At 41.2% G+C, this 27,840-nt stretch overlaps 1 protein-coding gene across 2 annotated transcripts in view; it reads left to right on the top strand.

Annotated features, from left to right (window-relative positions):
- The window catches only part of CRPPA (CDP-L-ribitol pyrophosphorylase A), a 268,571-nt gene that overhangs the window by 141,759 nt on the left and 98,972 nt on the right, over positions 1 to 27,840 (top strand). For both annotated transcript variants that reach the window (XM_036760933.1, XM_036760932.1), the window contains exon 9: positions 4,958 to 5,089. In XM_036760933.1, the coding sequence (XP_036616828.1) occupies positions 4,958 to 5,089 (132 nt within the window). The remainder of the gene's footprint in view (positions 1 to 4,957; positions 5,090 to 27,840) is intronic.

Below are 27,840 nucleotides of genomic sequence, written 5' to 3'. Positions count from 1 at the left end.
CTGGAGGCACACAACTGCACTGAGAGAGGTTTTTTTTTCCAATTTCTCTGCAACTTTTCACTTTTTCTTCATAAAAACCTGTCCCACTTCTGGGTTAAAAGTGAGCTGCTGAATAAGGTATTTTGGGTGACTTACTAAGATCCTTTCACAGTCCCTCTTCATTGTAATGCCTTCTCTTTTATTTATTTCCTATTTATCCCATGGGCGGCTAGGTGGTACAGTGGATAGAGTGCTGGGTCTGGAGTCAGGAAGACCTGAGTTCAAACCTAGCCTCAGAGACTTTCTAACTGTGTGACACTGGGCAAATCACTTAACCCTGTTCACTTCATTTTCCCTGGCTGTATGAGCTGGAGAAGGAAATGGCAAACCACTCCAGTATCTATCTCTATCAAGAATACCTCATTTGGGGGTCAAGAAAAGTCAGGCATGTCTGGGAAACTACTGAACAATAACAATTTATCCTCCCTCCCTCCCTCTCTCTCTCTCTCTTTCTCTTTCTTCTCCCCCTTTCTCCGCCTCTCTCTCTCCCTCCCTCCTTCTTCCTCTCCCTCTCCCTTCCTCCCTCCCTCCCTCTCTCTCTCTCTCTCTCTCTCTCTCTATATATATATGTACGTATGTATGTATGTATGTATATATATATATATATATATATATATATATATATATATATAGTTTGATTACACCTATTTGTTTGCTTGTCATGCCTCCCTTTTGATTGTTCATCCCTTGAGGGCAGGGACTGTCTTTTGTATTCCCAGCACTCAGCATGGTACTTGGCACATAGTAGGCACTTAGTAACTTGTTATTGAAAGCATTTCTTGACTGACTTAATTGTACTATGGTTTAACTTTATTCCTTCATCTTCACTTCCCCCCAGTCTGCTTGAGCAACACGTGGCTGGTTTTAGAAGCTCATATATTAGCAACAGAATGTCTTCCGTGGTATTAGGAAGAACATCTGTTAAAAAACAAAAAAGAAAAACTGTGTTTGAAGCATTTCCATAAAGTTTTGATTCTGGCAAAACAGGATTTTTTGAAAATGCCAGCTTCCTGTGACTTGAATGTTGTCTTCAGGGCCCTTATCCTTTTTTCTTTTCTGCCTTTTCCCCAAAGACCTTATTCAGCATTCTACAAGGGGGAGATACTCAATGAGGAGGCTTTGAGAGTGCTGGAGCTGAAGGAGGGGGTGGGGGTGGGGGTGGGGTCTAGGGGTCTTAAGGGTCTCACACCCAAACCTTTTATTTTAGAAATGAAGAAACTGACATGCAGAGAGTTTGTGACGTGATTACTGCTAAGATTATGTAGATATGTTGAGGTTTAGGGGTGTTAGGACCCTGAAATTCAAGAGCAAACAACATGTGGGTCCTGCCTTGGATAAATTCAACTCAAGTCTTCTTTCAGCCAGAGATAGGGTTTATTAGAACTTCACCAACTGGCTGGGTAAAATTTTAAGAATCTACCATATTGGTGGCAATTGTATTGACAAGTAGGCCAGATTGAATTTGGCTGAACTCTTAAGGAATCTAAGCCCTTTAATACAGGTGAGATTGATCTTATATACAGTGGTCAAGGAGTGGGAAGATCTGGACAGGAATGGACAAGTAGTCTGGGGTGACTGGAAGGTAATAGAAGAGAACCAGGTACCCTAGGGTAATGCCAGTGACTTGGACCACATGACCAAGGTGGAATGGGGTCTAGCTGGAATCAAGGGAGGGAAGTCGCCAGAGGCCATCCAGAGGTAACAGAGAGCGAAGGGCTGGGCTAGGTTAGAGGTAACTTAGAATTGGGAGAGTAGGCTAGGCCACAATGAAATGCCAATTGAGATAATTACTGGGATGGGTCAGTGGCTCAGGCAAACACCAGAGACTTGACCATATGGGAAAATTCAAGGAGAGCTTAGGGAAAGTTCAAAGAGGGGGTTTCCAGGGCTTGTACTCCATCATTCTCCCTTTAATGGGACCCAAATTCTTTTGGGGCAATGGGCAAAGGTCTTGGCTTGGGCCCATACCCCTTCAGATACAATAACTGAAACAGCAAACTGTTTCTGTAAAATGCAGAAGCCTAGAAAACAAAACAAAAACGAAAACAAAAGAAAACCAAACCTTTAAATAAACCACTTAGTTAATTGATTTTTTAAAAAAAATCTTGTATGTTTGTTATGCTACTAAGAGTATGAAAACAAGCTTCTCTGAACGTGTTTTACATTAGTGGCATAGAGTCATTGCCCTGATCCCATACCTTTATGGCATCATAGACAGAGAAGTAGCTTTGGATCCTGCCTTTGTCCTGTTCTTACTGAGGCCTTGGATGCTGTCATGGCACCCAGGGTACCTGTCTCAGAGTAGAATTTGCAAGAAGGTGCCAACCTGCTTTGGTGGAAGAAGTTTCCTCATCTGGGACAGGTCCAGTCCCTGTCCCCATCTTTGCTCCCAGACACTAGTGTCTCCCCTTGCAAGGAGCTAGATTTCAGCCTCTGGAAGCTGGGACTGTTTTGCTTTGTCTTTGGAGACCCCGTATTTAATGCAGTGGCTGGCTTCAGTAGGTACTTACCAAATGTTTACTGCTTGTTGGATTTGTATCTAGGCCCTCTCCATTGCTGTAACACAGTAGAAACATTCCGTTCTAGTTCTTGTTCATTTATTTTAATTTTTAAAAAGTTTTATTGATCCTTTTTAATGCTCTGTTTCTGTATATGCCACCATCTGTTGTAGCAAAACATTTATTGATGTTTAAAAGGCGTTTGATTCCATAGAACCAAATGTGTGCTCAAAGGCCCTCCTCAGAGGGCCATACTTATGTGAAAATTATATAAATGGACATGGTTCCACTAATGATTTTGTCTAGGGATAGGGGATGCATGTTCATTTATCCTTCTTATGGAAAAACGTCCATTCAGATTGCAAACAAGTGAAAATGATTTTCTTTGTTGCCCGGTTCCCAAAACATCATTCTTCATAGTATAATAATTTAATTTAGCCCAGGAAAACTAACACTTTTCCTCAGCTTTCCTCAGCTAAGTCAACAGCATCATGAAGGATATTGGTCTAACCATCCACAATTTAAAAACAAAGTGGATGAAATTCCTACACTGCCTGTAAATATAAGAATCTTATATAGGCAAAGAGCTGAGTCCAGAATTAAAGAAAAGGAGGATAGACTGGATCACATATGGAAAGCTGTGTTCCCAAACTGCAGGCTGATACAATAGCACTTTTCTTTACCATAAGTAGATTTTGGTGAAATGATTTGGTTGCAAACCATCGACTCCTATGATCTTCGATTAAAAAAAAGTTAAAAGGAAGCCAAAGGGTGATGGAAATTTGCATGACAAAATAACAAAAGACAAAAATACTAAATGTTGGAAGACAGGAATGTTGGGAACACAGGCGCCCTGTTGCACTCTGCTGGTGGAGTTGAGAAGTCTAGCTTCTAGAAAACAGTATGGAATCATAATGGAAAAGTCACTCAGCTACAAAGATCCTTTGGCCCTATGATAACACATTAGGTAGGTGTCTCTGTGTGTATCTATCTATCTATCTATCTATCTATCTACAAGACATCTAAGAGAGAGAGGTTCTACATATAGAAAAATATTTATAACAGTAATTTTTCTTATAGCAAAGAAAGGGAAGCAAAGTGGGTGCCCATCAATTAGGTAATGACCAAATAAATTCTAGCATGTTATTGTTATTTCAGAGTTAGAAACAATAGGTATGAAGAATTCAGATATATTTGTAAAATCCTTTGTGACCTGATGCACAACGAATTGAACAAAACCAGGAGAGCTAAGTTCACAGTGGCCTCAGTCATGGAAGTAAAAACAACATTAAAAGATATTAGAGCCCCCATCAGCGTAGTTGCCAATATTGACTCTAATCAATGAATCTCAAGAATTTATTAAATGCCTACTGGGTGCCATGTCCTGGGGATAGAGAAACAAAAATGAACCAGTACCAGTCCTTTGGAACTTGCATTCTCCCAGGGAGACACCATGTACAAACATAAGTGTATAGACAAGATAGATACAAAGAAAGTTTGCTTGTAGGGGGACCAGTGATCACACATGCATCTCTTTTCTTGGCGGAGGGATGGTGGACTGCAGCTAGAACATGAAGCTCTGTTGCTTGAAGTGGCCAATGTGTTGTTGCTTTGTTCTGCCTGGTAGTACTTCTTTGCTGCAAAGAATAGTTCTGTTGGAGGTGGAGGAGGAGTCATTGAAAGATGATGTTTTTTTTTGGATGGGGGAAGGCAAGGCAATTGGGGTTAAGTGACTTGTCCAAGGTCACACAGCTAGTAGGTGTGTCAGGTGTCTGAGGCTAGATTTGAACTCAGGTCCTCCTGACCCCAGGGCCAGTGCTCTACTCACTGTGCGACCTAACTTCCCCTGGGAAATGATCTTGATGTTAGAAGAAATAAGCATCAATAAAATATTTGTTAGGAAAGCTCTAAAAAGTTGCAGGACTGGTCATAAATAGGCCACAACCCATTAGTATTCATGCTGAGCCTGAGAGGAGGGCCACAGAAGATGATGGAGGACTTCTATGACCAGAAAGGAAATGTATTGAGTCAAAACAGAACCTCTAGTTGTCTGATAGTTCCTTCTAATGGTGGCTTATCCTGTAGCTCCCTTAATATTAAACTCTCCTGCGGAAGGAGCACAGATTGGAGAGCCTTCAACCTTCCACTGATGGATAGCTTTAGAGCTTAGGGAATCACTGTCACCCCATCTTGCTACTCCTGGGTTATTAAGCAGAAGCATTGACCATGTGGTAATACTTGAATGGCCTGGATCATCTGGCAGAAGTTAATACACACTCATGAAAATGATTTGCAATATCCCACTTTCCCCTGGTGTTTTGAACAACTTTTAGTTTCTCGGTTTTTGAGGAGTGAGACTTGAAAACAATGCATTTTCTGGTTTGGTTCCCTGACTATTTTTGGCTTGTATTCTTTGGCAGGTGCATTTTCTTGATTCCCAAAATGTATTATTTAGTGAAAGAATGAAAGCACTGATGGAAATGAAGGATTTTGCAAAGGAAGTAAAAAACCGAAATGTTTTCTTATACGGCGTTCTCATCTATTTCACACAGGTACGTGGCTTCTCTCCCCTTGCTCTAGAAGGTTAGTGGTGTAACTCTTTAAAGAATATGAGGTTAAAATGACATTTAAACATCTTTGGCTCTAACTCTACTTGTCTGCTCATGTTTCACTTTCAGGAAAACTTCTTGTCTAGAGGCAAAAAATGTCATTGTTTTGATTGGGACAGGGGAAAAAAACCAAGAAAATGAATCCTCAAATATGCACATATGAATAGGAGAGCATATATTCTAATAAGCCAGTTTAGGAATGTTGAAAGATCGCCCTCTCCTACATGTAATGTGAAGTGTGCTAATGCTTGAGATTGATCCATCCCCTTGCCACACCGCCTCTGAACCCCTTTCTCCCTCCTCTTGTTCTGATCCACCTTTAAGTGGTGGTTGGCATTTAGGCAACAAAAAAGGCATAGCATGCGATTGCAGAAACAAACGGTATCAGCATCTCTAGCGCGATGAGCCAATGAGTTTGCTGGAGGTGAAATGAGTTATGATAGTGGCCTCTTTTTACTGGGGAAAATGGTCTCAAAGCATTTGGAGGACCTGTCCTGCCTTCCCAGCGAGAGGATGGTTTTGATCCCAGTGTGTCGACGTCATCATTTGTACTTCAGAAAGTTTGATGGTTTCCTAGAGGTAGCAGAGAACCAACCAAGTGAAATATTCCATTGCCCTTTGGATAAGAGAAATTTGGTGCAAACAGTTTGGGGAATGGCAGGTGTTAGTGGCTAATTAATTGTAGCTATGGGTCATAAAATATTTTAAGGAGCTTTTTAAAATGAGAGAGGCAATGTCTTTTTTTAACAAGAGTAATTTAAATAGATGCCATCTTCTCTAGCTAAGCTTAAGCGTGCTTTTTTTCTTTTCTTTCTGTTCTTTTTTTAGCCCTTTCAATTTTTCAGTTTCTTTTTACTCACAGAAGATGATAACATTTTGGGCTGTCTATTAAAATGATTATCCCACTTTGCTTCTGTGTGTTCAAGACCATGTGCAATTTCGAAAAAGAGATGACAGTAGACAAAAGGCAAGTCTTTAGAAAGCAGTGGGGAATTTGTGTGGGTATTCACTGTGTCACAAAAAAGAAAGAAAATCTTTGAGTTTAGAAGGAAGATTAAAACATACTCGCAGGTATAATTCCCAGGTGTGAACTGACTCCTCCATGTAAAAGCAGCAGCCCCTTTTCCAGGGGGGACCTCCCATGTACATGTTAAGTCTTGGAGGGTTTTAAAGGGGCGTTCTACATCGTGTATTTCTCAAGTCTGCTACGCTTACTAGTGAGGTAAATCTGACAGATGAACAATTATGGAAACATGGAACATGAGTTGGAAGCAAGATCATGATTAGTCACCAGATAATGAATTTTCTCTCAGGGGGTGGGAAGGTTTGCTATGGGCTCCCACAAAATAGATAAAAATGCCAAATGGCCCTTTGCCTTGGGCAGCCCTTCCCACTTCCGTGGTAATGGTGGCAGGTGGTACAAAAGCTGGTGGTGGCTGCGAAATTATCAATAAAGTCTGAAACTATTTAATGATATTTTTGCTTTGTATGAAATGAATTTTATTTTTTAATGATTTTTTTCCTAACTTAATATTAAAGAACAATACAGACAATTAAGATTGCTTTGCAGCTATTTAAGTAGATGAATTTCCATGCTCAAAGCATCCTACTTTTCATCCTGTCCTCTGTCTCCATCTTGGAATATTTCAGTTCGTTTCTTCTCCCTCCTCTAAGGTCACACTTAGCATATTCCATTTTTTCTGGTTCCCCCCCATTTAGCATCATTGTTTATAGATCTTTCTATATTTCATTATGTTCTTCATGCTTTTGACATTAATGTCAAAGCCCCACAGCCATTCCTTTATGGCTCTGCTTTTGAGTTGTTTGTGTTTTGGTTTTTGTAAGGACAAATAAAGCCCAGTGGCATCTTGGCTTCTCTCTACTCTCTAATCACTTGCTATTCAAGAACTTTGTTGGACATTTGCCTGTTCTGTCCTCATGTGACTTCATCCCGGGTGAGTGTAGTTTGTACGTTGGTCATTCTCATGTAGATTTTGTAGAGACAGAAGAGAAGGATTGGGGTAAGCAGTTGGGGATTTTACTGGTGACACTTTTCTCTGTCCCAGGAGTATCATCCATGATTTCTCCCCCAAGTATTTGACATTTTCCAGACTTCTTGAGAGAAGCCCTGGATCGTGGTCCTAGTGGTGGAAGAGGCCTCAGTGGAAGGGCTGTGTAATCCAACCTCCTCGTTTTCATGATGGATGACTTGAGACCCTGGGAAGGAAGCTGCCTTGCCTGTGATCCCACAGTGATTATCCATGCCCACGTCCTTGTGGTGACATCCTTCAATGTCTTCAGAGCTGTTCTCTCTGGCCCAGAACTGCCCACGTCCTCAGCGTACTCCATCTGTTCTTTCTCTGTTTTCCTTAGTGCTCTTAGTATATTACAGGTTGAACTGTAACGTTGGAGTGGAAAATGGGGAAATTCTGCTGTCGTTGAGGGAGGAAATTGTTCCATATTTTGACAGTCATGTCCTCCCTTTCAGCTGGATTCTGGCATGCTGATCAAACTTAATTGAGTCCCTTGTCAGATATTCTGTATACCTCTTCTTCTGGCCACCATTTTCAATCAGTCAGCCAGGAAACATTTATTAAGCACCTGTTGTGTACCAGACACTGAGCTACATCCTGGAGATATAAAGAAAAGACAAACAGCATCCCTGGCCTGAAGAAGCTCACTTTCTAATGGTAGAGAAAACATGAACATACAGGGTACATGGCATCTACCTGTGGATAGCTAAGAGATGGTGTGGAAGCCTGGATCTAGACAAGTTCAGGCTAAGCCTGGCTTGTGGTTTACCCCCATGCTAGAGGTGGGTCTGATTTTATGGTGTGGGAGAGAGGGGATGAAGAAGGTGCCCCAAGTGGAGATGGCATGGAATAGAAGGTTTGGGAAATATTGTGAATAAGCCTGTTTTACATAAGTGTGAGTATATTATTGAAACAGGCCTTGGGACTTTCCTCAAAGCTTCTTTTTCCCAGCACTTTTCCCTTTTTGTCCATTCAGCCTCTATGATCCTGCCTCTGACTCAGCTATCCTCCAAAACTCAGTAAGATATTATTAACTTAGACTTAAGCAGTCAATTAGCAAAGCATTTATTAAGTGCCTACTATATGCCATTGGAGACTCCCTATGCAGTAGTGGGTAGAGAACTGTCATGGAAACCAAAGAAGATTCAAATTCAAGTTGTTTCTCTCATCTATATTGACCATATGACCTTGGACAAGAGGTGTGCCCCAGGCAAATTTCTAAGCTGCTAGGTTACAAAGAAGATTCCAACCTGCATTGGTAGAGAGAGTTCATTGATGGTGGACGCTAGGTTTATTATGGAAGAACAGTCTCAAGTGTAGGCACAGAGGCTCATGACCAGGTTTTCCATAGGGTGACTATCTTCATGTTCACAACTTCCTAAGACTGTTACGTCAGTGATGGGTGAAGATGCTTCTCCTTTGGTTAAGGGAATATCCATACCTATTAACTCAATGATGCTTGGGTTTTTGAAGTAGTCATGAGTATTCATGGCAGTACTTAGAACCTCAAAAGAAGAAAAATGTGAAAAAAACTCTAAAATTTAATCATGCAAAAAGACAAATATCAACAGATGACATTTGCACACCATTTGGACATCATTGCATAAGTCACTTGGACCCATCGAGGTTTGATAGAGCCAAAAGTGAATGAGAGTTGACATCTGAGGACCTGGATTCAAAACCACCTCTGTCTTCTCTGTCAGAGGCATTTGACCTGAACCAGATTAAATGCAAAGGGGAAGCATTTAACAAGATAAATAAAAATCCAATAAAACATGATAGCATTATATTTTAAAACTAAGACAATATGCAGCCCAATGGGGAACCTTGTGTATGGGTTAGCGAGTCCCTGTTTCTATCTGAGGTTGGCATTACTGATCCATGTGACCAGAGTCAATCACTTTATCCCTTTGGCCTCACTTTCCCTATGTTTAAATGAGGGAATCCTCTTAGGTGGCCTTCTACAGGTCTTCACCACTGTAGAGTTTTGATCCTATGATCTCTTTATGTTTTTTTTTTAACTTTGTGTTTGCTGGTCCTGGCCCATAGAAGGCACTAAGTAAATGATCTTTGATTAATTCATTGTACAGTTAGATGATGGGTTGAGTCTGGATTTGACCAGGAGAAAGAATTTGGCCTGGAAGCTAGAAAATCATGAAGTACTTCCAAACTGCTCCTGACACCAGACCCAGATTTTCAACTTCATTATTTTCTTAATGATACTTTACTGTGGTGAATTGTAGAACACCATAATTTTGACTCTTTGAAAAATCAAAATTGTAGGTGACCCAGAAGACAATGGAGAAAGCATGTGGTAGATCAGTCTAAGGAGGAGCCTACAGCATCTTATCAGTGACTTACTTCTTCATGAAATGGTATGAAAGGCATCATTGAGAAGCTATGTGACTGGGAAGGGAGATGGACCAGGTGCATAGAGGATGTAAAGAGCTTCCCTAACACCCCCTTAAAAAGACTTAGAACAAAGATGGGAAAGAATTTATGAGAACTGACTTGGGCAAGTATTGGGTAGGAGGAGAAAGCTTGGCTGGATTGCAGTCAACACTATTGAAGGGGCATCCACTTGGCCCATAAATACATCACAATATTGAAATATGGAATAGTTAGAGTAAGCACTTACAGGAAGTGCAACAAGTTGATTTTGTATCGCTCTTGATAAGAATGATAATAATGGATTTTGGCTTATAATTTTTCATATGTATTGGATCAGATGAATGGAGTTGCTCTCTACGGCCTAAGTTGTAACAATCTTGTGTATTTAAAGTTATGTCTCATGCTTTTATTGGTCTCCAGGTAGTTAATTTTTTTTCCTAATGAACTCAGAGAAAGGTAGAGAAAACAATGAATTAGGACCAACAGATAAATGCTGTAAGAAACTCTGGCCCTCTGTGCTAACATCTTGAGGTGGAGAGAAGAACACCACCGTCCCGTCTTGGAGGATACACAGTTTGTTCTGGGTCATCTAGATAGCGACATTCTCCCAGTGGGAGAACAGACGGGTGTTTTCTCTCAAAAGAGCCGAACACAGATGAAGAACATCAGCAGTCTTGGTAATGAGGTTAGACTGTACAACTGTCATTTTTTTTGTGATTGTCGTGATGTGGGATTAGCTTGGCTGATTTACTAAACACACAATTCTTTCCTTGGCACAGGGGACCCCGTGGCATTCACATAAAACATCCCAAACTGAGTATGTTTACCAAAACCCCTAGGACCTTATTCATATCAATCAAACTTTTTTGATATGGAAATGATTAGAAGAACCAAATATTTTTCACTTTTGAGATTGTTTAATGTTTGTTATTGCGAATTAGTCTTTTCTTATACGCACTTGGGGAAAAGTCTGAAGGTTAACAAAGATAAGGTTTGTGGAGATGTTTTCCAAACTGGAAAGAAAATCAGGAACTTTTTCATTTTTATTTTTGACCAAGACTGAAAGATCAGTTGTAGGGATATTTATGTACCCATTTCTCTGAATGTAATGCGAGTGATTTCATTATTTTATCTTACTCAGCTGGTGTCTTTCCCCTTCTAGAACCTGTCTTTCATAGAATATGGATTCAAATGGAATATCTCATGATGTTGCCATGTTGATGAAAATCTTGCTTCAGGCTCTGTTTGGGAACTTCTAATCAACCTATTTTGTACCCCCCATACTAGGAAAGAACAGTGAGTATCATGTTTGACTTGCCATCTCGATTGCTTGTTGGTGAAGGAGAACTGGCATTTCTAAGTGAATGTAATGGGGCACAGGAACAAGATGCCACCTAGACTCTGTGGCGCAGACAACCTTGGCCAAAGTAGAAAGCCCGGGTAGGGAGTGTGTATAAAGAGAGTCGAGGCTTGGGATTCAAACTTCAGACCGTTTTATCTGAAATGATGTATGGCAGTTCTGTGTGAGACACGTTCATTCCGTTTGTGCTGGCCTTTCCTCATCAGTCATCTCATCGGTGAGAGAAGAGGAGCAATCTAGACTCTCACTGGCTCTTGGGACCCTCTCTGGTCTCTGGACGGCTCCTAGCTTCAGCCCTGGTGGATGTCCATAGGGAGCCGGCCCTCTCTCCCCCAATTTCCACCCACCAGCTCTTCAGGCACCACCTTCTACGTGAGCCTGTCCCTGATCCCCTCACTGCCTGGGCCTCCCCCTTGAAATTACTGTGCATTTGTTTATACACACATGTGCACACATACACACACGTACACACACACACATATACACACACATACACATACACACACGTGCACACGCACATATACATACACACATATACACATACACATGTATATATTGTGTATGTTAGTACGCGTATGTGTCATCTCTCCCCATAGACTACAAGCTCCTCGAGGGCAGGAATGTTTTCATTTTGTCTTTGTGTCTCTGGTCCTTAGTCCATTTCTTGTTGTTTAGTCATTATGGTTGTGTCCAAGTCTTCATCATCTCTCTTTTTTTTGGGGCGGGGGGGATTTTCTTGGCAGAAATACTGGAGTGATTTGCCATTTCCTTTTCCATCTCATTTCACGGATGAGGAAACTGAGGCAGACAGGGTGAAGTGACTTGCACTTAACAACTGTCTGAGGCCAGATTTGAACTGTGGTCTTTCTGACTCCCCAGTGTTACAACCACCGTGCCACCTAGCTGCCCAACTTAGCCTAGTACCTTGTACAGAATAGGGGCTTAATAATTACTTATTGATTCATTAATTCATCTGGTCCCTTGACCATATATATATATATGTAACACATCTTAGGTGTAAAATATGGAAGTGGAAGATTTTTCCCCCACTCAATAGTATTTTATTTTTTCTAATTATGTGTAAAGATTGTTTTCAACATTCACTTTTATAAGATTTTAAGTTCCAAATTTTTTTCTCCTTCCCCCCTTCCTCTATCCCTTCCCCTCCCACCTCCTCAAGATGGCAAGCAATCAGATACAGGCTATACATGTACAGTCATATTAAACATATTTCCTCATTAATCTTGTTGTAAAAGAAGAATCAGAACAAAAGAAAAAAACCATGAGAAAGAAAAGACAACAAGAACAAAAGAAAATAGCATGCTTTGATGTGCGCTCTGACTCTGTCAGTTCTTTCTCTGGCTGTGGAGAGCATTTGCCATCCTGAGTCCTTTGGAATTGTCTAGGATTGTTGCATTGGTGAGAAGAGCTAAGTCTAACAAAGTTGGCCATCACCCAATGTTGCTGTTACTGTGTACAATATTCCTCTGGTTCTACTCACTTCACTCAGCATCAGTTCATGTAAGTCTTGTGGAAGATTTTTAAATTCAAGTTTTCTTAGAATTGAAAGAGAGAGATGTGGTGAGGAAGGAAAGAAGAAAGAGGGAGAGGGAGAGGAGAGACATTTTTAATGATAATGTAATTAAAGCCGTGGATTATTTGAAGCCTGGGTAAGAGAGAGAAATTGCATTGCATCCATTTAGAAATTCCTTGGCTATCCTCACATTTTGAGGTTGAAGGTGAGGCATTTGGCTTGATGCTGAGCTCAGCCTGGGACACTTTGCATTTCTGTTGGGACAACAGAGCCCAGACACAGAATAACCCTTAAGAAAGGCTTCTTGGATTTTGTGGAATTATTTTACTCTTCAAACAGAAGGATTCAGGGCTGGAGAGCTAAGTTCGAAGTTCTTTGGAGGAGACAGTGTGTTCTCCCGGACTTCCCCTTTTACATGTCATGTCTGTGTGCCCCTGGACGTGGCTCTTGGCATCTCTCATTTTTAATTTCCTCATCTGTAAAATGAGAAGGGTGAACTAGGTGATGTCCTAGGGCTCTTCCAGCTCAAAAATCTGTGATCCCGGTTGAGGGATGAAGGTCTGAAAGCAAATGAAAATTCTGGTGGGCTATTTGTAGGTCAGGCCATAGAAGTAAAGCTTGAGGTACACGAAGAGAATCAGAAACGAAGTGCTGCAGGTTAGAAGTATAGTTAGGAGAGAACGTCACAGATCTGGGGGAGGAGAGGCGATTTTCTGAGGTGTTGGATGATCTAGAAAGGCAAAGCATTTTTTTTTTTTGCCAAGCACTATGCTAAACATACAAGTAAGACAGTTGCTGCCCTCAAGGAGCTTATATTCTAATAAAGAAATACAAAGTGGTGGTGGGGGAGGAGGGCAGTGATAACTAGGCAGGATGGAGTAGGGATGGCTAGGAAAGAAAATTCAGAGAAGCCTGAGATGCCAGAGATCAATAAAAGGAGCTTAGAACTGGCATTTGGGAGGAAGTGGGGAGTGGCCCCATAGAGCTGGGAGTCCTAAATCTAGAACTGAAAGGCACCTGAGAAGCGATTGATTCCAGCCACCCTTTTGTGGAGATGTTGCATGTTTTCATTGCATCTAAAATAAATCCATTCCTTTATTTAATAAAAAGACAATATTAACTTGACAAAGAATTCAGTCAATCCAACAAGTGACTGCTGTGTGCCAGGTGCTTCACCAGGAGCTTCAGGTACAAAAAATGAAAATGAAAAATCCATGCTCTCAAAGACCTTAACTGGACAATTCAATGAGGGCATACATACGTGTATAAGTGAACAAAGGATCTGACTTCTGCCCTGACTGTTGGTTAAGCAATGACTGAGCAATGACACAGTCAAAATGAGAACAGAAGACACGAATGTGGTTCTAAGGAAAAGATGTACAAGGCAGTCTGCATCCCGGCCTCATCTGGAATGTTCATGTCTCTGGGCTGTTTCTGCTATGACACAGGTTTGGATCGGGCACCCCTCTCCCACCCGTCTCTAGTTACCCTCCCCCATACTTCAAAGTTCAAATCCGGTGCCATTTTCTTCAGGAAGCCACCATTGACCACCTCTACCCCTGCCAAGGGAGAAGGGTCTCACTCTTCTTTTATTTCTCCTGGAACTTGGCCTGGTTCTCTGCTTTGTACTTGGCTCATTCTCCCTTGAGACAACATGGTGCAGTGGAATGGGTGTGAGTTCCACAGTCAGACAATCTGGGTTCAGAACTCCCTCTGACGCTACCTGTACAGCTTTGGGGGAGTCCCTTAACTTCTCCAGGGCTTAGGTTCCCCATTGGCCTAGATGGTTTCTGAGGTCCTTTCCAGCTTTAGACCTATAACCTTGGATCTTGTACCAAACGTATTTGGGTACCTTTATTCTCCCCTCCCCCATTAGATGGTAAATTTCTTGAGAGTCAAGTTTCATATCTTGTTTTAAAAGGTTGTTAAGTGCATTCATGTATATACGGGTGTACATAAACAATTTTATTTTTCCCTTCTTGTTCATGGAAGAAATTGGGCCTATTTTTTCTGAAAGTCTGTTTCATCCAGAGAGAAGGTCATTAATTCTCACAGTGGGAGGGGGTAGGGGTGAGGGAGAGAGAAAGAGAATATGAATGAATATCTTGGCTCAGTTAGTACTATTAGAATTTTCCTGTATTCAGATTTCTTGGGCTTGGACCCAAACTGAAGGAAGTTAAAATTTGAAAACAATACACCCCTCAAAAAAAGTTTCTGCCAGTTAATCCACTCCATTGTGAATCCCTTTTAGGTTTCTGATTGAGGATGGTCACCTTAAAATATTTATATTTTTAATCTCCATTGAGAATCAGGGAGATGTGATTAATTCTAGACATGTCAGTTTGTATATAGAGAACAGTAAAGTTTCCTAGCCTCTCATCACTCACATTTGCTAGTTTGCCAAGGACATGGCTTATTCAAGGTTCGGACTTCCTCTCCCTGAATACACAGTGCCAATTACCAGCTCATGCTGGTAGGAAGGAAGCCTCTCTCTCTGAGCACCTTGTCTGCACTGATGACTTCTGTGAAAACTCTAGAGAAGCATGGTCAGGAAAACATGGATTTCTCTTTGCAGAGATGTGCAGTATTTGGGGTCTCCTACTCAGAATGCCACATGTGACTTGAGATCATGACTATTCTCAGCATCAGAGTTTGGGACTGAATCTGACTGGGGGGGCCTCCCTCCCTCACACTTCTCTAGCCTTTTGCAACCTTTTCAGCTGGAAAAACATCTCATCCTCTGCAGTTTGCATTTTTATTGTGTCTCTGACAAAACATTCCAATCCAAATGCATTAGTGGCTTCCAAACCTCTAACTTTTATTTTAAAAATTTTATTTATTTAAAAAAAACTTTAAAAAGTCAGACATGCTGCAGATTTTCCAACATCTATTGATGGCTTTTAGATGAAGGAACAAAAACCACACAGCAGAAACCTGCCCTCCAGGACATGTTTTAATTTATTTTTCACTGTTTGTTGAAAGATTTTTGGATTTAGTATTTTTAACTAGAGAAAGGAAACAGGTTTTCATTTACATTGTTTGGGTTTTTTAATTTTTTTTAAACATTTTTATTTAAAGTTTTGAGTTCCAAATTCTATCCCTCCCTGCCTCCCTCCCCTCTCTGAGACAGTAAGCAATCAGATATAGGTTATACATGTGCAATTATATAAAACATTTCCATATTAGTCATTTTGTACAAGAAAATTTGAATAAAAGAATAAAAGAAAGGAAGTGAAAATAGCATGCTTCAGGCTGTATTCCATCTATATCAGTTCTTTCTCTGGAGGCGAATAGTACGCTTCATCCCTAGTCTTTTGCGATTGTCTTGGATCCTTGTATTGCTGAGTATAACTAAGCACTCACACTTCTTCATCTAACAGTGTTGCTGTTATTGTGTACGATGTTCTCCTGGTTCTGTGCACTTCAGTCTGCATCAGTTCATGTACGTCTTTCCAGGTTTTTCTGAAATCATCCTGTTTGTCATTTCTTATAGCACAATAATACTCCATTACAGTCATATGCCACAGCTTGTTTAGCCATTCCCTAATTGATGAGCATCCCTTTGATTTCCAATTCTTAGCCCCTGGGTTTTGTTTTCAGGGCCAACTGTGATGGAGGGGATGCAAAGGCATTCAAAGACAGACTCCTGTGCCCAGTTGCCCCCTAGGATGAGGCACGGCTTCCTTTTAGTACTCTTTGGGGAGGCTATGGTTTTCTTCTCCCATCATGTTCAGAAGAGGATCCTTGAGGAAGACTGGCAAGGGCATGCCAACCTCTGATGACTTATTCATGGTCAGTCATCTTCTTCCTAATGAGGTTTAAAAGCAACTTTCAGAATTTATTCTGATTTTTTAATAAAAATTCATTTTCTGCTTATATTGAAGAAAAAAAATAAGTGCCTACTATGTGTCAGATACTGTGCTAAGTGCTCAGTAACCATTATCTCATTTGAGCCTCACCACAACCCTGGGGAGCAAAGACTTTGTCCTGTGGGAAGGTGTGGAAGGTAGAAAATCCCTTCTCGCTTACCTTTCCAATCTGTTCTATCATCGCACTGTTGCTTTTCCAGACCAAAAGGGATTTTGCCTCTCAGGTGCCAGCCACTGACTTCTTTCTGAGGTAAATTTAATCCACTTCTTCCTTGTTTGCCTGATGATTCACTTGCTTTGGACTTAGCCTTTCATTTCTGAAGCTTGAGGGGAGGCACATTTCTAGACCCGCTAGTGTTGGAATTTAATTGGACCAATTTTTCCTCTTTCCTTAATCCCTTTGTTAAATTCCTGACTTCATATTCAGGACTTTTTGTTGCAATTAAGGGATTTGGATACTTTGAGGGTGGTCTCCTCTTTATTTGGGGAAGCTCTCCATTATCGCTGAGAATACCTCTGACAGGCTTTTAAAAAATATATATATATATACACTTATAAAGAAAAAAAAAACGATCACCTCTTCAGATACTTTTTTTTCCTAAATAAATATAGCTCTGAGTTCTTAGATTACTTTATAGAGGCAAAAATTGCATTTTCTTTCAACAGTAATTTTCAGATAGAACTATATAAATACGTCACTAGTCTGGCTCAGAACAAAGATGTCCTGCCTCCAGGAAGCAAAGGAATTATTTGAATCTTGGTTAAAATGGTGGCCTTGCTTTCAGATTAACCAAAGCCATTTAGAGTGGCCATCCTCTGAATGCAGGAGCTACTCAGACTTAGTCTGAAGAGTCCTGTGCTCCATCCTGGCTGTGGGCCCAGGAGCAAGGCCTTTTAGGCAGCTCTCCGAGGAGAAGGTGAGGACTCACGTTCATAGAGGAAGTGTTTCATCATGAGCTGGCTCTACCAATAAAATCACAGCCCCTCTCCCCACCCCTTAGTTTTATTTAATTTTGAAAAATATTATGATTGCTATCATTTGTAATTACATCACCTAAATTTCTCCCTCTATCCCTCTCACAAAGAAAAAAGGAAAAAACGGTAAGAAAAGCAATTAATACATTGAAAAAGTTTGAAGATTCACATAGTGGTCTGTGCCTGTGGACCTCTGCAGGGAGGTGTGTGTGTATGTGTGGGGTCGTCTCTTCCCTCTTCTTTTAGGCTATGCTGGTTCTCTGTGACTCAAAAACATTCCTTTCTACTGCTTTGTGTGGCTTGTGCTTTCTGTTTGTGTTGTAGTCTTGGTGACTGTTGTGGTCCTGGCCCTCTTGACTTCTGTGCTGACTGCATCCGTCGATGCAGCTCTTTCCATGCTTTTCTGGATCCATCACACTCATAGTTGCTGAGAGCACAGTGATGTTCCAGTCCAGCAGTGTGGTCAGCCTTTCTCTACTTTGTTATCCTTTACTTTCTTTTCTTCTTAACCACCTTTGTCACCGTCCATCACTCCCTATATACTTGCTCATTTCTCCCTATTCTGTACATCTGTATTCCTTTGGCTGTTTTCCCGCATCATCAGATGAAGCAACCAGAGAAAATTCAGTTTATTTCAATTCAACACTTTTTATTAAGTTGTTACTATCAGCGAGGCACTGTGCTAGACACTGGGAATGTGTGTGTAACATGAAAACTAAGACAAAGAGCTTACATTCTAGTCGGACCACATGTGAAGGTGAATGTCGTCAGATCAGTAGACTCTTTGCCTCTGATGGGGGTAAAAGAGAGAGCTTCACAGAGGGCTCTAGGATAGTTTGAGGTGCTGAAGCTCAATCTTAGAGGAGATGCTCCCTGAACTTAGCCTAGAACCGTAGGGGTGGGGAACAGGTGGCCTTTAGGCTACGTATGGACTTCTAGATCCTTAAGAGTGGCCTTTTGACTGAATCCTAACTTTATAGAACAGATTCCCCACCACTGGCCTAGAATGAAGAGAAAGAGCTGGATGAGCAAAGCTAAGGAGAGAGAGCATTCCAGGCATGGCAGACACCCTGGGCCTGCTCACCAAGGCAGACCATGTCTTGTTGCGTTCAGGGTACAGATAATCTCCCACTGAGTGAGGCTATAAGGTGAATGGAGGGGAAGAAGGTGAAGTCAAGCTTGTTACCCAGGCCTTCTGCTCCCTCCCCATCAGCATAGACAGATGTATTTATGCCAAACAAACCAAATGAAATCTTATTTAAGTGACTTTTGCCCTGTTGCCTGATGCCCTCTTTGATGAGGTTCAGGTCACGGAAGAAAGTCATTGCTCATTCTCCTGTGAATGTTGACCAGCTAGACCATTTGGGTTAGCTTTCTGCTTCGCCTCCTCATTGGGGCCTGGAGATAAACCCCAGGTCTCCAGGACTGGTCCTGCTGGACACAAGTTCAGGCAGATGCTGCCATGTTGGATAGGCTTTGAGAGCAGATCTGGGAAGAGATTGGACCTGTCCTCTGAGGCTCCTCTGAGAACACAATTCAGAGGGGCCCCTCACCCTTTCAGCCCCTTAAATAATTGATGATGAAAGAATGGAGGGGTTGGGGTTTATGTGACAGGATCACAAAATTATAGATAGAGAACTAGAGAAGACCCTAGAGGCCATGAGTCCAACCTTCTCATGTTCCAGATGAGGAAGCAGAGGGAGAATGGCTTCCCCAGGGTTACACAGCTAGTAAATGTCTAAAGTAGGATTCAAGCTCAGGCTTTTCTGCTCTCTCCTGTAACCCACACTGTTGAGGCAATGGTGAAATCATCATTCAAGTATTTAAGTATTTACTATATTAGTAAAATGAATAAAATAAAATAATTAGCCTGTCTTCCTACTGAAGCTGTTAGTGACTTTTCTGAAATGACCTTCTGTTTGATCTGGTTTGTCTTGTACCTTTTTTTTATAAACATTTATTGTTTTCCCCTTTAGGCTATGGGCTCCTTGAAGGCCGCCACCATGTTTCTCGTGCCCAGCCCTTGTCGGGCACAAAGAAGGGGCTTCCTAAACACTCCTTGCCTTGAATCCAAAGGAGCAAAATGAATGAAATTTGTCTTGTTGGCCATTTGAGGCCTTTGACATTTGGGACTAGTGGCCTAGGACTGAGCTGGGCTGCATTTGTTGGAGGGGAACAGGCATTGATTTTCTCGTGCCTGTGGTCGATTGACTTTGTCCTGAGTACAGTACAAGGCACTGGAATAACTCAGCTTGTTCTTTCCACTGGATCCAAGTGGTTTTTGTTTTCAAAGGCCTGGATTTTTATCGTAGACTGGGTTTTGAGAGTTACAGGATGGAATACTTGAGGTGGGACAGGACATAGGGGTGGGAGAGAGCTCTAAAGAACAAGGGGGGAGGTGAAGTGAATGGGAGGGTATTTTTTGGTGAATGTTTCCTGCTTATTTCAATAGCAACTATTGATTTTTATACTGAATTCAATTTAAATTAGCCTTAATTTCTGAGTAAGCACACTGCAGGAGATGGGAGCCCAGCCCAATGAGACACAATCAGGATTTTGAGCTCATTTAAATTTCTAAATATTTTCCTGTCATCCAACTCAATTGATTTCACTAGGCATTGAGGAGATACATGCTGTGTGCCGGGAATAGCCAAACGAAATAAGATACATTCCTCTCTCTGAAGGAATCAAATAGAGTCAGGCATCGGGATAATTCCCTCTCCTATAAATTACAAAGGGGTAGAGCCATAAAGCGTATCTCACATCACACCCTGAGCCAATAACCCATTATGTTTGAAAGCATTTTTATGTTGGAGATACTCTTTCCAAATTCACTACAAATTTTCATCCCAAATGGCTCTCCCCTAGTCAACATATTTACCAGTGAGAGTTCATTAGACATGCTTGTCACTATATGGAGGAATGATACGGGGCAGATGGTTGAAGATAGCTGAAGAATTGCCCAATGACCCAGTTCTGCTTGGTCCCAGAGTGAAGATCTAGGAGAGAGGGAGAGGGGCTGCAAAAAGCCAAGTTTAGCTTGTAAGGAATCAGCTCCAATTAATTAGAGTTATCTATAAATGAATTGGGCTTCTTCAAGTAGGGCCTTGTTGGAGAGAGACTTTCTTGGTCAGTTGTGGGCTGGGCCAGGTGGCTTTGAGGTCCCTTATAGCATTTAATTTCTCTGAAAAAGCAGGAAGTCAGGGCGACTTTTGGTGACGTAGCAACCTTTGATTGTGTTTGCCTTTAACATGACTCCTACTTATGGCTTTTGGATACTGAAGCATTTTAAATTAATTTTGCTCTGCCTCTTCACCTCCTGCCTTTAGGACCTGGAGCTTCCTTCAGGCCTAGCTCAAGTGCCAACCCTCTGGTTTTTTTCTGATCACGATAGTTGTTAGTTTCCCTCCCACCCCATTATCAAATTCCTATCCTCAAGGAGCTTAATATTCTGTTGAGAGAAAATACATATACATATATGTGTGTATATATACATGTATATATATGCATATATATAAATATATCTCACACAATTAAGTAAATATAAAATCAGTCAGTCCATCAGCCAACATTTTTTAAGTGCCTACTGTGTGCCAGCCATGGGAAGTACTAAGCATGGTGCCAAGCCGTGGTGATACAAAGATAGATTCAAAGGAAATTCCAAGTCATTTCCAGGGTTGTAGGGAGGTCATGGGCCACGGGGGCAGAGGGGATCAGGACAGGTTTTGTGTGGAAGGTATCTTGAAGGAAGCAAGGAAGTTAAGAGACAGAAGTAGGGAGAGGAAGCACTGTAGGCATTAAGGAATATATGGTACCAAGTCAGAGAAACAGGAGATGCAGTGCTGTCTATGTCAAACAGCATTTTATGCTTGTAAAATAGAGTTCAGATTTCTCGCCCCTGACTCAGCCATGGATCTCTCAGCTCAGTGGACATCCATGATTGTATTGAGCAAAGACCTGACTCAAACAGAAAGCCACCAGGGGCATGGGCGCTCAGTGAGGCTAGGCCTCTTAGGGTATTGGGGTAGATGTAACTGACATGATCACTGTCATAGAATTATGGATTTAGATTGTAGAATATATTGTTCTTCAGTCATTTTCAGTAGTGTCTGATTCTGTGACCTCATTTGCACTTTGCTTGGCAAAGATACTGGAGTGGTTTGTCATTTCCTTCTCCAGCTCATTTTAGAGATGAGGAAACTGAGGCAAAGAGGGTTAAAAGGCATACCCAGGATCACACTGATACTTAGAGTTTGAGATTAGATTTGAACTCAGGAAGATGAGTCTTCCTGCCTCCAGGCCCAGCGTTCTGTGCACTATGGCACTACCTAGCTGCCCTGTAGAATACAGATTATAGTATGATATATATATCTATATATAGATATATATAGATATATATATGTGTGTGTGTGTGTGTGTGTATGTGTGTGTGTGTGTGTATGTAAAAATAACCTATATATGTATATCTATGTATATAGATTATTATTTCTATGTAATCAGTATTCTTCATATGATATAGTAATCTATAACATATAGGTTATAGAGTCATATAGGATTATAGATTTCCGCTGGAAGGCACCTTGGAGGTCATCCAGTCCAACCCTCTTATATTACAGATTAGGAAACTGAGGTACAAAGAAGTAAAATGACTTAAGCAGGGTCACTCAGGCAGAGGTAGGATTTCTACCAGGCATTTCGACTCCTAATCACCATGATCTGCCTTCTTCTTGTTAATTATGTTTTAACATTTTCTCCCTCCCTTTGTGATTCTCTTCATTAGTTCTAGCCTTACAGGTCTTGCAGAGAAATGCTAATGAATAGCAAACTCAGCCCTTATGGACGGGGCATTCTTTAAAACAGGAGAAGGAGAAGGATGCTTTTCCTTCCTCTTCCAGGTGAGGAGACCATGTCGGGATGCTCTCACTCAATGGCGCTCCCTAACTTCCAGCACCCCCAGAAGTTACCTCCATGATCATCAGTTGTGCTGTTATTACACTTTCTCAATAGTTCAGCACCTGGGCTAAGATGCAGCATCCGCTAAGTGAGCTGCCCTTTGGGAGCCTTGGCGCCTCTGTGGATTTGTCATTGTCCACCCAAAGTGAGCCCGAGGAAAAACAATTGGCAACCTTTGAGGCTCTCACCAATGAGTAATTCTGTGGGAGGAGTCAGGATGTGGTCCCCATCTGTTTCCCAAGTTAGTGCCTGCCTGGATTTAACAACTGGGGCTGAGGAAGAAAAACCTAGTTATGTGACTTGTGTTTTCTTTCAAGTTTCAGCTTTAATTGGTCATTTTGATTTCTGCTATCACCTTGTCAGTCAGACTCAGCAAAGATCACACATTTGGCCTGAGCTGTTTCTTGGAAACCGGTTGGGAAATCACCCTTGTCTTTTGGGTCCCAGTTTTAATTGGGTTATTTTGCTGCTTGAATATAATACCCCCACCAACGCTCAGACACACGCACACACACACACACACAGAGAAACACACATGTGAACGCAAGACACATACAAACACATCCAGAAACACAAGACACACATGCAAACACACAGACACATACAAACACACACATGCAAACACCCAACATGCAAGTACGCATTGACTTTGTCTTTTTGGAAAGAGTCTATCTGCTATCTCAGTACTTTGGGCAAAGGAGAAATATGAAAAAGTGACTGAGGGTCCAGGCTCAAATTCTCTTTATGGAAGGGAAACTCTGATTATGTAAAGCAAGCAAATTGCAAAAATATGTCTTGAGTAATTATGTTTGATGGTTTTTAATGAGCTAGGAAATAAACATAGAATTGGAACAGTTTGCTAAAACAAATAGAAGATATAGAAAATGTGAACTGTTTCATCTTTAAATCTGTTACCAGTTACCCTGACATTTTGAGAGTAATGATTTTTCATTGGTTACTGCTCTATTATATATTAATAAATATAAAATATTATGCCCTCTGTACAAAGACAGAAATGTATAATCTTACATTCTCCTTTGGAACAATTTTTACTGGATGATTTCATTACTTTTTTTGTCTTTAAACTGGAGTTAACATGTTAATCTTAATCACTAAATTGAATAGGGAGAAGAAACCTTTGGAAAAGTCTTTCTGAGTAAATTAATAGTAATGTGATGTAATGGCTAGAGACTTGGAATCAGCATCAGAATTCTTCCTGGGTTCTGATCTTACAGTTGGGCTTCCTTCAGTGATGTTTGGTGAGTAGATGGCACTAGAGGGCCATTCCAGCCTTCGAACTTAGTATTCTGTAATCCCCCCTCAGATATTCCTAAGTGCCATCATTGGAGAATGGCTGATCAAATGATGATATGTGAACGTATTGGGATACTGTTGTTCTATAGGAAACAATTCAGAGGATGGTTTCAGACAAACCTGAGAAGACTTATATGAACCATTTCAGTGTGATATTAGCAGAGCCATGAGAACAATTATTCTGTCGCAGCCTTGTGAAAATAAATAACTTTGAAATTCTTTACAGATTGATAGGTGCAGTGACCAGCTTGGATTCTAGAGGACCAGTGTGCTGAAGTCCTCACCTACTTATTGCCAAAGAGGGAAGGGAGGGGATAAGTATGCAAAATGAGGCCAAGAAGGGAATGGGCTTTGCTTGACTCTGAAGATTTATTAGAAGGACTTTTTTTTTTTCAGTGTAGTGAGGGGGTTGATAAGGAGAGGAAATAAATGCTTGTTAGCTGAAAAAAATTAATTAAAAATATTAGCTATGCCATCATGGACAAATCACTTAATCTTGTTTAATCTCTCTTTTCTCATCTTACTGGGTAATGAATGCCTGGCAGACTATTTATTTAGCATGCTGTGGACTGAGCACTGTGCTTAGCTCTAGGGATATAAATATTTGCCCCCATCCTCAAGGATCTTACAATCTAATAGGGGAAGACAACACATACATTGAATTGTTGGCCAGGAAATAGAATGGCTGGGGAGTCATAGAGATGGTGAGTTGATGGAGCAATCAATAAACATTATTTAGTGCCTACTGTGTATCAGATACTGTGCTAAGTGCTGATCCAAAGGGAGGTCAGTTGACACCTTCTTTCTAGAAATAATCATGATGTTATGGCATTTATTTGATTACAGGGTCTGGTCTGGTGGTCTAGGGCTGGCTAGATATAGAGGACTAGTTGATTTTGCCTTAGCATACCAATTGAGATGCCTCCACATGGGGCTTTTTGAAAACTGAATGGACTCAGGAGGTGTTCTAAGTAGAGAGGGAACACCCTGGGCTGGATGACTGGAGGACATATAAAGCTTTATCTCAGGAGAGCCTTTTTGCATTTTACATTATTCTTGTTCTTATCATTTTATATTCTTCCTCCTCCTCTTTCCCTTCCTCATCTCTTTTTTCTCTTCCCTTATCTCTTCTTCCTCCTCCTCCTTTACTTCTTCCTCTTCTCTCTCCTCCCCCTCCTCTTCTTCCTCTTCTTCTTTTTCCTTCTCTTCTTCCTCTTCTTCTTTTTCCTTCTCCTCCCCCTCCTCTTCTTCCTCCTCTTCCTCCTCTGCCTCCTCATTATCACTAGCGTTTCTGTTTTGTAAAGCCCTTTAAATACATGTGTTCATCCTGATTTGTTCCTCACAATAATTCTATGAAGTAGATTTTCTTATCCCCATTTTACAGATGAGGAAAGCAAGGCAGGCAGAGGTGAAATGACTTGTCATCTAGTCAGCGTCTGAGACTGAATTTGAGCTCAGTTTTCCTGATTTTGGCTTGAGTGCTCCATCCACTGTCCTACAATCCAACCAAAGTGGCTCCTTGCTATCCCTCACAATCTTCCCTCCCCATCTGTGCCCAAGCTTGCACTCACTGGATTCTCTTCCTCCTCACCCTGCCTCTTGGAATTCCTTATTTCCCTCAAAGTCCAGCCAGTCTCACCTTCTCCATGAGACCTTTTGCAGTTCTCCATCTACTCCCCAAATTAGCATCTGTATGTTATATAAACCTGTGTGTGTGCACCAGTAGAACCCAAGCTTCTCGAGGTCAGGGAAAGTTTCACTTTTTTTCTTTGTACACACAGTGGCCTTTACAGAGCCTGGTACGCAGTAAGTGCTTAATAAATGCTTGCTTGATTTATACATAGGAGTTGTTGCTGTTGTCATGCCTACTTCCACAATCTCTAGTAAGAATTGGTAGAATTATGTTAAAATCTTCTATTTCTTTAGAAGAGTGGGTGATCCAGCTTTTCCTATGGTTACTTTTTTCAGTTGTTAGAATTTTTATTGCTGAATGTCTGAGAAAATTTTCCAGCGTGTCTTGCTTTTGTCTGAGCCATCTCCGGGTACTCTGTGTCCAGCCAAGGTTGGTTTTCTGGTACTCGAGGAAGTCAAGTCAGCTTTTCATGAGGCCTTTTTACTCCCGTGTTCTTTTTGGTGTGTACAAGATTCCAATTTCCTCTAAAGCTTGGGCCTTGGGTAGCATTGCCAGAAGGAAGAAGGGCATTCTTTTGCCCCTGTAATGTAATAATAACAATAATAATAATAATAATAATAGTAATAATAATAGCTAGCCTTTATTGAGCCCTGGGAGATTCGCAAACCATCTTCTGCCTGTTATCTCATTAGATCCTCAAAACTTCCCTGGAAGTTTGGGGCTAACATTTTCTGCATTTAAGAATGAGAAAACTGAGTCCAAGAGAGTTGAAGTGATTTTCTGAGGATCACACCCCCAATAAGAGTTCAAGATAGGGTTTGCAATCATCTCCCCTAGTTCATGTCTGGCATGGTATTCATTGTCATATGACTGCTTTACCATGGTAATGGTCAGGTCATTCAGCAGCATGGGAACCAATACCATAAGCCCTTCAGGATTTCATTTCCTAATGATCCCTTTGGAAGCCCCCTCCATCTCATCTGTCTTTGTCCTTCATTCCCTCGGATTCTTTGACATTCATTTCTGACTGCCAAACCTGTTAGCTTTTGTCTGAGAGATTCTTGTTTCCTTGTATATTGTTTGTTTTATAGATTGCACATACGCTATATCTATGTATCTGTATTCGTGTGTATTTTTATAATCTAGGTACATAATAGGCATTTGTCTTTACTGCCTCTAATTTCCTCATGGAACTTCAGGATGTTGAGAGTTATCCCATTGGACATCACTGTGTGTGATGTCATCGAAGCCCAGTGTCTTTTGATTCCAAGGACTCTGCTGGCCTTTACGTGATGCTGGATGCTCAGACTCTGCCGGCCCTTATGCACTGCTGGATGCCTGGTCCTCACTGCCTGACAGTGAGCGGAGCAGTCGGCAGGGCATGGCCCTAACACTGTGAAGTCCCTTTTATCTTGCCTCCATCTCTGGTGGATATGAGCAATTCTTCTCATTCCTACTTGGAACAGTTCCCCAGCAGGAGCCAAGGAGAGGATTCTGTTTAGTCCTCTCAGACAGAAAATTCTGTGGGAAATTCGGGGTTGACCACTTGTAGATTTCGAATCAAACTGAAACTGCACAAGATCTGAATTTTGTAACCCCAGCTCGCATGCTGTGTATGTGTGTATTTGAGTCTTTTGTCTCTGAATTGCCTCCTGCTTTGTTCTTTTGGGATCGACAGGCATTCTTGGAAGTGTGGGTATTTCCTGGTTCAAACTTTCTTGATGTTGCACATGACCATAGAGTTTCTCGCTTGAGGTAAGCATTTGACAGTGTGATGTATTGCCTGGCGTTGGCTGAGAATCAGAACGACCTGTATTCAGTTCCGTCTCATGAATCATACTGGCTGCATCTCCCTGGGCGAGTCACTGAATTTCTTAGGACCGCAGGCAAATTTTGAGGACTCCACAGTTCTGTGTTCTCATTATCCTCACAAATTGACAGAAAGCTTCCCGAGGGCAAGGACTGTTTCATTTCAGTCTTTGTATCCTCAGTGCCTAGCACACAGCAGGTGCCAAATAAATGTTTGTTGATTGATTGATAAGATGAGCATTTGGTCTGGGTTAAAACATAACAGTTTTATATTCTAAGCTCACTTTTTTTGTAAAAGCTCTATGGAGCTTTTTTCCTTCATAGACTCAATTTACCTCATATACCTATAAACTGTTCTTTATTTGTATATTGAAACTTAACTGTTTTCTTATAAAATGTAGCTCAGTTAGTCTCAGGTAAAAATGGAGATAAACCCTATATGACAGGCAGCCTGAGTCAATCATATGCGTGTATAAATATAATTCAATAAGCGTTTTTATTAAGTGCTTACAGTGTGTGTTTGTGTACCCGTAAGTTGTTCAGTGGCTAGAGTATGGGGTCTGGAGTCAGGAGCAGCTGAATTCAAGTCCAGACTCAGATGTTTATCAGTCATATGACACCCTCCCCCCCCACCCCCTGGAAGCCACTGTACCTCTTTGCCTCAGTTTCCTCAAAGGAGGATATGAATAGCACCAACCTTGCAGTTGCTGTGAAGATCAGTTGACACTACATTTGTATAGTGCTTAGCACAGTGTCTGGCACATGGTAGGTGCTTAATAAATACTTGTTTCTTTTCTTCCTATAAAACTGTAAAATTTACTTT

Source organism: Trichosurus vulpecula, chromosome 5 (genome assembly GCF_011100635.1).
Source record: "Trichosurus vulpecula isolate mTriVul1 chromosome 5, mTriVul1.pri, whole genome shotgun sequence".
Lineage (NCBI taxonomy): Eukaryota > Metazoa > Chordata > Mammalia > Diprotodontia > Phalangeridae > Trichosurus > Trichosurus vulpecula.
This window is presented reverse-complemented; position numbering and strand designations above follow the sequence as displayed.